This window comes from Lupinus angustifolius, chromosome LG11 (assembly GCF_001865875.1).
Source record: "Lupinus angustifolius cultivar Tanjil chromosome LG11, LupAngTanjil_v1.0, whole genome shotgun sequence".
Taxonomy (NCBI): domain Eukaryota; kingdom Viridiplantae; phylum Streptophyta; class Magnoliopsida; order Fabales; family Fabaceae; genus Lupinus; species Lupinus angustifolius.
The window spans coordinates 13699190-13711747 of NC_032019.1; the positions used below are offsets into that span (position 1 = coordinate 13699190).

The window sequence follows — 12558 nt, forward strand, 5'->3', positions numbered from 1 at the left end:
TAAGGCCCTACTAATATTTGGCATGGTTACTATGGAATTATTGTTTTTTTAGAATTAGAAACGCCATGGGTTTTTTAATCCTTTTATTTATTAGTAGGGCCCATTTGCATAATTGCATTCTTAACTTTGGAATTTGGTTTCCTGCGTCACTAAGAAAACCAAGTGACCATAACACTGACAGTGTTGACTCCCATTATTGACCACTTTTTCTTCTCACTCACTCACTCACTCACTCACTCACTCACTCACTCTCTCTCTTTCTTCTGATAAATTTAGTCACAGTGTAGTGTTTCTTCATTGTGCTTTTTTTTCTCTCACGGTGAGTGATGTTGTTGTTGATCATCATGAATTCTCTCTTTTCATGAACTATTATTAATTGTTTTCAATTTCATGAATTATTTTTTGTTTTTAGTTTTTAGTTAACACATGTGGTATTTGATATGAGGGTAAAAACGGTTGGGGGTGAAAATTTCTTGGATATGTTTTATTATTAGTAACATTGTACTGAAAATTGATTAGTTTTACCTTCTATTGTGTACAATAAAATGCAGTAGAAAGATTTAACATATGCTGGAATTTCATCATCTATCTCATATATTACATCACAAGACATATTTAGACAAATGCAGTAGAAATATTGAACTTGTGCTTGACATGACTTTTTCTTTTATATTCATTTGTTTCTTTTTGTATGCACCTAATTGGGGTATGGGGAGGGTAGATGTATGTATACTCAGCAAGTGGTAAGACCGTTTCCAAGTATAGGTCTGGGAGGGTAGATGTAAGCAGAGGTTTCCCGGATTTGAAGTGTGATATCATGTTTGCGCCAAAAGTCAACCTCCCGGGTTTTATGTAAGGTTATATAATGTGATTGTGTATTATGTACTGTGACAATAACAGACTAAAACAAGTAGGGAAATAGATGCTTTTGTTCTTGCTGTCTTCACCCCACTTACATAACTACTTGGATGATGAACTTCCATATGTAGTGTAGAGTTTCAAAGGGCTGGTTTCTTTTTTTCTTCTGTGCCTGAACATAATCTAGGTTTGAGAAGAAGAATCTTCAGATTTCAGTTAAGAACTGTTTTCATCACATAAGCTTATTGCTTTCAACTCTTAATTCCACAAAAGCCCTTTTTCGAATTTTCTGTTCTCATGATCTTGGGTCCACTACCACTTACACTTCTCATAGGGATCATGTTGGTTAGGAGATCAAGTAGAGGTTAGTCCAATTTCTAGATGTAGAGGGGAGCCAAGAAAAACCTTAGGTAAAATGATTTGGGAAGATTTAGAGATCAATGCTTTGTCAATTGACATGATTTATGATGGAGCATTATAGCGTCGTTCCACTCATGTAGCCAATCTTGACCAGTGGGACTAAGACTTGATTGTTGTTGAATGGTTTTACTATATGGTCCCTTTGATATTTAAGTATATATGCTCTACATTCCCGTACCTCTGTTACCTTCTTAAAATCAACTCACAAACATGTTCCATGGCTCCCAAGCCTTTCCCGTACCTCTGTTACCTTCTTAAAATCAACTCACAAACAGACCCTTAAGTTATCTCAGATGTGGCAGTCATAAATATAATGATTTCTGGATATATGTTTAGTGAATACATATACATGATGACTACCTGTTGACCAGAAAACTTTGCATAATCTCTCATAAAGAGATCCTTAGCTATCTCAGATGTGGCAGTCATAAATATAATGGTTTTTGGGCTTATGTTCAGTGAATACCTGATGACATACATGTTGACCACAAAACTTTGCATAATCTCTCACTGTTCTGTAAATACATAGTATGCACGTTTGTTTTTCACTGCACATCTTTGTGTATGCTTTAATTTTAAATTGACATCTTTAACTTGCTGTAGCATTATAACAGCACAGTCTTTTTTTTATTTACCCCCCTTTTAAATTTATTTTTTCGTTTCCTATCCAGGAAAGCCAAAAGAGTTGGCATTAAGGATGGGTAAAACAATTGAGTTATATGGATTCCCTTCTTATGTGACTGCGACCACTGTAATACAATTTGTAGAGCGATATATTGGTGAAGGAGCTGTCTTTGCTTTGAAGTTAAGGCAAGGCAAAGGTCGGGTTCCAAGAGCATTTGCTATTATTCAATTTGCCTCTGCAAAAGATGCTGCAGATATGCTTTCCTTAGCTAACAACAGTGCACAAATGTTGCAGTATGGGACCTCCTATCTGAAGGCTCGGGAAATGGAAAGAGATATTGTGCCAAAGCCAATAACTTTTTTGCATAATTTGAACAATGTGAATTTATACTTCGGCTGTCAGATCTCAAAGGAGAAATTCTCTGTGTTTTTCAAACAGGTGGATGCCAGTGTAAAATTTGGGACTGGAATGAGAAAGTTGCAAATTTTTTTGTCCAATAGTCGTGCACAATACAAAATGGAGCTTTCATATGAGAACATTTGGAAGATTGAACTGCATCAACCACGAAGTGAAACTGCAAAGTACCTCATAATTCAGGTAGTTAGGTCCACCTTTTTATATAATGTTTAAAGCTTACACTTCATTTTTTAGTAAAAAGGGCGGCCTAGTGCAGGAGGCTTCCCACCTAGTGGACTCTATGGAGGGTAGGTGTATATAGCCTTACCCTCGTAAGTGAAGATGTTGTTTCTAGGATTTAAACCCTGACTTCCAAGTCACAAGGCAAGCAACCTTACGGTTGTGGCAAGGCTCACCCTCATTTTATCAGTTAACTTCGTGATAGGTGCAGTGAAAAAGAGTGCTGGGCACAGAAATTGGCTCACTTAGTCATAGTCCGCCCAAGATAAATACATGTTTTGGGTTCGAATGTACGCATCTGCTATTGATGAAGTATTTCAGTTTCTTTGAAGTGGAGCCCAACTGGGGTTAACCATTTTCAGTTTGAATTTATCAAACAGAAAACTACTACAAAATTGACTGTTGTGGTGTGTACCAATTAAAATATGATGAAACAAGCCACTTCATAAGGAAAGAGTGAGATTTGTGTAGAAATTCATAGGTTGAATACCTTTTATTGAATTTATGGTGGCCAGAATTATTACCTCAAGCTAATAAAAGGATAACATTGCAAAAAAAGAACCTGCGGATCTTTGGATTCTTATCATATGAAGAGATAACAACAAATTATAGATTCTGTAAAGTTTCTCATTCAGTAAATTTAACTGTGGGAATTAAATTCTTACTCAATGAGGAATTTTGTTGTTATTGTTTTATTATGAAATACTTGATACATGTTATGTGTTACGTACTTACTTGCAATGTGTTTTTTGTTGTATTTTGATAAAAAAATAATGTATTATGTGTAGTTTTCTTCTCTTTAGTTTAGAAGAGTTTTTCCTCCATTCCCATGGCTTTAATTAATTGTTCTTTGAGGAAAAAAATTATTTTTGTTAAACCCAGTGCTGGAATGTGGAGTATTCTTATTAAAATATAAAAAGATAATGTTTTTTAGTTTGAATTGCAAGCTGAGTTCAGATTTCTGATTTGGAAGAACAGGTAATTTTAATGTTAAAAAAAATACTTCTACTAAAATCAAAGTTTGATGAACTTGAGAACATTGATTTATTAGGACTATTTTAGTAGCTATTCCTTTGATTATACAGGGAGACTTTAGTTCTCTTTTAAGAAAAGCCATGCTAGTACGATATCAAGGAATATACTTATTTCATAGACAATTGGATATATAAATTACATTATTTGTTTTGTTAATTATGGGTTTGTGTTCTATACTGCTATATACTAATCTTTCCCTACTTTCTGTCTTCATTTATGTTTTTTATCGGAAAGTAATTGTCGTATTGTCTCCCAAACCAAAGTGATTATTTTGTTGTTTCCCAAATATTTAATTATTATATTTTATCTTTTCATTTTATAGTTTGATGATCTCATCCTGATGCTAAAAGTCTTTGATTGTAATTGCTGTTCCTTTTCATATTAAACTAATTTTACCAATAGAATTGATTCCCTATTTATTTGAAATGAACATTTTAGCATTTCCATTTTTCCAACTTAGTTATTACTGGAAGCTAATTTCTTCTTTAATTATGGTCCATGTAATTGCATTTCTATAATTGGTACATGCATGACATGTGAGATTGTACCTCTTATTATATTCATCTCTTCAATTTGTAGTTACTTGGCGCTCCTCGGATTTTTGAGAAAGACGAGCCTACTTCAGAAAACATATATGAAAATCCTTTATTCAACTATTTTAGGGACATCCCTGATGATCACTGGATCCGCACGATAGATTTCACTCCTTCCAGCTGTATTGGGCAATCTTCTGCTATATGTTTGGAGTTTCCTTTTGGTCAACATTTCCCAAATCTCAAGGAAAACTTTGCTCACTATGAGCTAAGTGAGAGGCAATACATGTTAGAGTCAGGACTTCCTTTGTATAGAAATTCGGGTCTAGCTCCCATTGTTACCTCTCCTCAACACATCAAAATACCGTATGACATCTTATTTAAAGTTAATTCACTGGTTCAGCATGGGTGTGTTGCAGGTTGTGCACTTGATAATGACTTCTATCATTTGGTCGATCCATGTAGAATGGACCTTGCATTTATTGAACATGCTTTAGAGCAAATGTACCATTTAAAGGAATTCTGTTATAAACCCACAAATTGGCTAACCGATCAATACAGAAAGTACCTTACATCAAGGAATCCTCCTCGATCACCTTCGATATCCTTGGATAACGGGTTGGTATATGTACGCAGAGTTCAGATTACACCGTGCAAGGTGTATTTTTGTGGTCCAGAGATTAATGTTTCAAATCGTGTTCTTCGCCATTTCCATCAACATGGTGATAACTTTCTGCGTGTTTCATTCGTTGATGAGGAGTTAGATAAATTGTATTCAACAGATTTATCTCCACGCACATCTGTGAACAAGAAAACTGAAATATACAACAGAATTCTTTCAATCCTTAAAAATGGTATAGATATTGGTGATAAGAAGTTTGAATTTCTAGCATTCTCATCAAGTCAGTTACGAGAAAATTCTCTTTGGATGTTTGCTCCTACAGCTGGGTGTACTGCTGCTAGCATAAGAGAATGGATGGGAAATTTTCGCCAGATTAAAAATGTGGCTAAGTATGCTGCTAGGCTGGGACAATCTTTTGGCTCATCTACTGAAACTTTAAGTGTCAGCAGGCATGAAATTGAAGTTATTCCTGATGTGGAGGTTAAACATGGTGGAAATCACTATGTCTTCTCTGATGGAATTGGGAAGATATCTTCTGAATTTGCTAGGAGGGTGGCTAGAAAATGTGGTTATAGTTCTACCACATCTGCCTTTCAGATTCGATATGGCGGGTATAAAGGAGTTGTGGCAGTTGACCCAACTTCATCAGTGAAGTTGTCACTGAGAAGGAGTATGTGCAAGTATGATTCAGATAACACAAAGTTGGATGTTTTGGGGTGCAGCAAATTTCAGCCGTGTTATTTGAATAGACAGCTGATTACTCTGTTATCAACTCTTGGTGTTAAGGATCATGCTTTTGAGAAAAAACAAACAGAAGCTGTAAATCAATTGGACAGTATGTTAACAGATTCATTAAAGGCACAGGAGGCTTTAGACTTGATGTCTAGTGGGGAAATCACTAATCTTCTGAAGGAGATGCTTGTTTGTGGCTACATGCCTAGTACTGAACCATTTCTTTCAATGATGCTGCAAACAATTAGGGCATCAAAACTGTTGGAATTGCGACTCAAAACTAGGATCTTCATACCAAATGGAAGAGCAATGATGGGATGTCTTGATGAAACTAGAACCCTAGAATATGGTCAAGTATTTGTTCAATTTTCTGACCATAGGCTTGGGAGTCTATCTGATGATTCTTTACAGTATGGTTCAGCAAGGTCTTATTTGGTTACGGGTATGGTAGTAGTTGCAAAAAACCCTTGCTTGCACCCTGGTGATGTGCGTGTTTTAAAGGCCGTGAATGTGCCAGCATTGCACCACATGGGAGATTGTGTTGTCTTTCCCCAAAAAGGAGGCAGGTGAATATATCTTATTATTTTCGTTATTATCCATGATCAACACAATTTGTAGGATTGTCTATGATCTAAGTCATCTAACAGTTAAATATTGTATGCAATTCAAAATCCTAATCTCTTAAATTTAATAAATAAACAATATGTGACAAGAGAGTTTCTAACGTTCTCATGCACGCCTTTATTGTTTTACATGCATGCATTTTAAGAGAACACTTGAGTGGAGGCAAATAATTTTTATTACTCACCCGATGAGAGTGGAGTTGCCTTGTGCTTGACTATCTCTATAGGAGCGGTCCATTATATAATGCCTGCTGCCCATGTACTATGTTTCTGGCTTCCTGCTACTTACCCCAATATATACATTTATGCTTAAATTTCAGCAACTTCCTTCTTTTTTTGAGGTGTCAATTCTGTTCTCTAATAATGTTTATTGCAACTTTACAATAGATCCTTGCTCCTTTTACTTCTTAAATCTATAACTTCTAATATTTTTACATACCCTACTAGCTGATAGAAAGTGGATGAAGTATACAGAAATAGGAGAAATTAGAGATATATATTACTGATAAAACCCTCAATTGAGATTGGCTGACTCAATGTGAGAGAAGGAAGTTTCAGATAGTTCACCTCTTCAGGAATTTCGAGACATCCTAGCTTTCGCTCCTAGTCCAAAGTAACTAACGACTGACTCCTTCCCCTCCTTATTTTTATTTATAGCTTCCTGATAAGTCCAAGGCTGGCCCACTTCTCTTTCTATATACGTTTCTAGGAGGTCTAACAATAGCATGTCAGGGTAATAAATTCTCCATGTAAACCTTGCAAGGTTACAACCTGCAAAGCAATTGAAGTTTATTTCCATGCTATAATATATCTTTTTGAAGCTTCGATTTTTTGCTTATCTTAGTTTTTCTCAACTATTTATTTCTAGCACTTGTATTCAAATAATGCTTGTTTTTTATTTAAGGAAAATAATGCTTGTTGTTTCAAATGTGAGATGATCTAGATAGTATATGCAAGTGCATTTTTACTAAATATACTTTAGAATAAATATTTCCATTCTTAAATGCTTGCTTTAATGTCTACACATTAGCTTCCACCTGATTTCTTTTGCAACTTTTGTTCCCTGTGATGGAAAACACATAAAAAGAAATAAGATTGGAACATAAGTAACTTATGTGGCTTTGCATATTATATATTGTGACAATTCTAGCTTTCTTATTTAGAATGTCATTTTGTTTGGGGTTTCTCTTTGAAATTGAGATTTTGAGTTTTCTTATTGTCTAGTGTATTTGAATTTCCTTATAAACTGTCTATTTATGCCAATAACTGATTTTGAATACAAGGCCTCATCCAAATGAGTGTTCGGGAAGTGATCTGGATGGAGACATCTACTTTGTTTGTTGGGATCGTGAGTTGATTCCACCTCGGGAAGAACAACCAATGGACTATACTGCTGTACCAAGTATGGAATTGGATCATGATGTTACAATCGAGGTATCATTTTTAGTTCATGACTTCTGTAAGCAATCTTTCATGTATTCTTTTGTTGGTTTTAGTTTAGCATTTGATGTTACTATTATATATGACCTTTAATGTTGTATTCACAATCTTTGCTGCTGCTGTGATTATATTGTGTATCTATTAAATTTTTATTTTTTATTCTGATTATGTTGAATTGATGGTGCCAATACTGTAAATGATGCTTCACTTTTAGCAAATTTCATCTGTGTGCTTACTAATTCTACTCCATCTGCTTAGAACAAGCTTATTTATCAGCCCATGCAACTGCTCTATTCATAGTCTTATCTTTAGTTAACAATACAATCAAATTATGTCCCATAGTTATACCCCTTCTCATAAAATGTTTTGATAATGCTGCTCTATTCATAGTCTTGCTGACTCCTGTATAAGTCCTATGAATTTTGAAAGTATCCATCCGATCAATATATAGGAAATCAGAGAAACATGTGAATAAACAGTTGGGGGTGTTAATAATTTAGGTAGTCAATCACCCGCTATCGTGCTGGGATAGCGTCATCGTGGTGGTTTTCTGCCGAACCACACTCTGTTGACGCCAGTTCCCATTCCGACTTCTACTTGCTTCTTCCCCTCACTCTTTTCTCAAACTCCCACATACTTCAAGAGCTCACTTATAATTGCAAAACCCTGGCCTAATGACAACCTCTTACTGACACACCCACTCTCAACATTACTCCCAAGGATGTGTTGCTGAAAACCACTGATAACAACATTGATATAGCATGGGAATGGAATCACATGAGAGACCGTAACAATAGACAGAGGGTTACTTGTAATTTTTTGTATAATCACCAAAAAGGAGTGACTTGGGATATTAATTATGAGTGTCTTTAATTTGGTGTATTTTAATATTTTTGTGTGTTTATATGTGTAGGGTACATTACTTATATTTTCTCCCTTAGCTGTAATGGCCAACCTGCTACCCGCTATTGTGTTTTTGGGTTCGTCCGCTATCTGCAACTAACTATCGAGTTAATAATTCCTTGCAGTAAATAGGTTTTGATTGTATACCACCACACTATCAAACTTCAAGTGTAGTCTTTTACAGCCAGTAGATAAAATGGCAATGATTTAGACCAATACTAAAGCCACTTCTTTGGTATAATGAGAATACATGGACATATTCTAAGTGAAAACTTAAGGAGTGGATCTTGAACGAGGTAGATTTATCTTGGCCTAGTGCTTCAATCTTCCGTAGCACATTGTTTTACTTTTTAAAAAAAAAAATTAATTTGTTGGGGTCTACTTGAATTTCTGCAGTTTCTTTTTTGGTTCTTAGCCAAGCCTTATTTTATTCCATTAAATGAGTTCAGTTGCTTACTAGTCTTATGTCTAATTTGGTTAGATTATTTTGGATCTTAAACCCCTTATTGTTGTTTCTTCATGATATATGAAGGCAAATTCTTCTTTGCATCATAAATAAGCTAATTATTTATTTTAATAAAATCTAAATTCTTTCATAATTATGATTGGAGTTTATTTTCCATCAGGAGCCCAATAGTTTATTTTCCTAATCTCTAAATTATTTTTTTGTGTTATAGGAGCTTAGTTGATCCTGTTAGGAAAGCAGAGATGGATTTAATATTCTTAGCTGGTCTACCAAACAAAGCTTAGTCTCTCATTCTGTTTGACAATTTTCTTTGGATGATCTAAACTCTAAAGTTTAAGATCTTCCATTACATGAAATTTGAATGTCATATTTCTCATGACCCCCACTTCATCTTCACCATATCCTTTTCTATCCTCCATTGAAATTTAACTCGGTGTCTCGTTTTTCGGTTGCCATTGTCATTTAAAAGTAGCTACTCATAACGAGCCTTAACATTTAGTCCATTTCACCATTATGGCAAATCATATGGTTTTAAATCCAATTTATTCTGTTTTTTGTTTGTTTGTACTGAAACATAAAATCTAGTTATATAACTTTATGACATGCTTTCTTGGTGCAGGAGGTTGAGGAGTATTTTACCAATTATATAGTCAATGACAGTCTAGGAATAATTGCTAATGCGCACACTGCTTTTGCTGATAAACAACCTAACAAAGCAATGGCTGATCAATGTATTGAGCTTGCTAAGCTATTTTCAACAGCAGTTGATTTTCCAAAAACCGGTATTCCTGCGGTTATACCTCCCCATCTTCATGTAAAAGAATATCCAGACTTCATGGAGAAGCCTGACAAACCCACTTACCAATCACACAATGTAATCGGAAAGCTTTTTCGGGAAGTGCAAGGAATTTCAACAAGTGCCAATTCTATCACCGCTTTCACTTGGGAAGTGGCTAGACAATCATATGATCGTGACATGGAAGTTGATGGCTTCATGGATTATGTTGATGATGCATTTTATCACAAAAACAACTATGACTACAAATTGGGGAATCTGATGGACTACTATGGGATCAAAACCGAGGCTGAAATCCTTAGCGGGAATATTATGAAAATGTCGAAATCTTTCACAAAAAGAAGGGATTCTGAGGCAATTAACATGGCTGTGAGGTCCCTTAGGAAAGAAGCTCGCGCTTGGTTCAACGATAACAGCAGCAGTGTAGATTCTGATAGTGTTGATGTATATGCAAAAGCTTCTGCATGGTACTATGTTACTTATCATCATAGTTACTGGGGTCGCTACAATGAAGATATGGGTAGAGGTCATTTTCTAAGCTTTCCATGGTGTATTTACCCTCACCTTGTTCAAATCAAGAAGGCTTCTAGGTTGGAACGTAACTTCAGTCTTGGCTTGCACTTGAATTGAAAACTCTGGACCTCGAAATTTCTGCTATGCAGCAAGAAGCAGAAGTATGTATTAACCTTGTAAGTAATGGTAATGTCAACAAAAACTGTCTGGATATGGATTATGCATCTATCAACTATAGTCCTTCATGTAATTATAAATTTGATGAAGACATGCTAATGCTATCAGTTATGGTTTTTCTATGTTTTGCATGTGTATGTTCCCATTTTGTGGGAAATTAGTTTTTATTTGTATTACTAAGGGTATTCCCTCGCCTCATGGGTAAGGAATTAATCTCTTTCGGAGTTCGTAGTTATCCCTTCCAACAAGTGTGGCTTCAAGTAACCGAACGCTTGACCTTTTGGTCATCTTGGGGATCTAGTAGGGTCTTACATCACTAGACTAACGTGTGTTTGGTTGTGGGAAATTAGTTGACATAGGAATGAATGGATTGTAAAGTCCAATGCTTGGGAAATCTATGTTCTTATTTTTCAGTAGAAGAAAGACTGTGTACATGGCTAAAGTGTCTGGTCTATGATTGGACTCAACAGGATTTAACAATCTCTGAAGGAAATTAATGTAATTAGTCAATTGAAATTTGTAATTTTTTATATGAATCAATTGGAATGTGTCAGCTATTAATGTGATCAATTATGTATATATAACTGTGTTATTAGCTATAAATATTGCCTGTTATGAACTTTTTTTCTTGCTTGCTATCCCAATTATTTTATTTTCTTTTCCCCTATAATTCTTACATTCAAGTTTCAAATACTCTAAGGCTTTGTTTGGGAGTGGGGTTTTGGAGGGGAAGGGATAGCTTTGGAAATTCTTCCCCTTGTTTGGGAGTTGGATCAAGAGGAGGGGAAGGTTTTGGAGGGCCCTCCAAAACCCTCGATGTGTCTATTTTTAAAGTTATCCCAATTTGGGGTTTTTGGAGAAAAATGTCAAAATAGCTAAATATTTTTAGTAATATTATATAATTATATATTATTGTCCATTTCTCATTGTTAATTACATTTTTAAAGGGAAAATAAAAACATTCTTATATTAAGGAGCTTGTGGTGGAGTCCCCAATTTTTTCGAAGAAGCTAAGTGACAAGGAACTCACGGAGTTACAAGGATCAAGATTTGAAGTATGACTACATCAAATGGATTCAGCATGAATCTACCTATCCTAGATGGGAAGAACTTTGATCATTGGAGCATCCAAATGAAGGCTATATTTGGATTTCAAGATTGTCTTGATGTTGTACAACAAGGGATTCAAGAGTTGGATGAAAACTCAACCGAAGCAGAGCAGATGGAGCTTAAAGAGGCAAAGAAAAGAGATTGCAAGGCAATCTTCTTAATCCATCAATGTGTGGATCACTCGAATTTTGAGAGAATATCTGCAGCATCAACTTCTAAGGAAGCTTGGGAAATCCTAGATAAGTGTTATTCGGGTGGAGTGAAGGTGAAGAAAGTGAGGTTACAGATGATGCACAGGCAGTATGAGCTACTGCAGATGGAAGAACAAGAATCTATAGCAGACTACTTCACAAGAATCAGAACCTTGATCAATGTAATGAAAGGTTGTGGAGAGAAGATTTCTGAGTAAAGTATAGTTGAGAAGATCTTGAGAACTCTCTCAGCAAAATTTGATCATGTTGTTGTTGCAATTGAAGAATCAAAGGATCTGGACAACTTCAAAATTGATGAGCTACAAGGGTCACTTGAAGCACACGAGCAGATATTCCTTGAAAGAATGTCAGATAGACAATCTCAGCAAGCACTAAGTGCTCAGTTCAAGAAAAAGAAGAGTCTACAACACTTTGACAGATTCAACAAAGAAAGTAGCAAATGGAACTCAGGAAGGAAAATTGATGAGGAGAGGCCATACCATACTGGAAGAGGATATCCAAGAAACAACTCCACTGACCTGAGTCAAGAGGTGGAATCAGGAAATGCAAGAAAGGGAAACTACAAAACCAGTGGAAAGAAAAAGAAGGACAAGAGCAGAATTCAGTGTTTTAGCTGCAAGAAATGGGGCCACTTTGCATCAGAATGTAAACTCAGAGTTAAGAGTAAAGATGCAGAGGCAAGTCTAGCCAAGGAAGAAGACTCAGATGAAGAAGTCTTGTTAATGGCAGAAGGTGAGGTGGCTGATTTGGAGCTAAGCACATCAGAAGAAAAGCTATTGATGATTAATACTCAAGATGATCATCACTGCTCATCCAATAGTTAGTACTTGGACACAGGATGCTCAAATCATATGTCT

General features: G+C 35.6%; 1 protein-coding gene across 1 annotated transcript; it reads left to right on the forward strand.

Moving 5' to 3' along the window:
* LOC109360794 (RNA-dependent RNA polymerase 1) lies at positions 245 to 10502 on the forward strand. Its single transcript, XM_019605919.1, has 5 exons — positions 245 to 319; positions 1950 to 2500; positions 4154 to 6027; positions 7368 to 7518; positions 9513 to 10502. The coding sequence occupies exons 2-5, from the start codon at positions 1976 to 1978 to the stop codon at positions 10317 to 10319; spliced, it is 3357 nt and encodes a 1118-aa protein (XP_019461464.1). The 5' UTR covers positions 245 to 319; positions 1950 to 1975; the 3' UTR covers positions 10320 to 10502.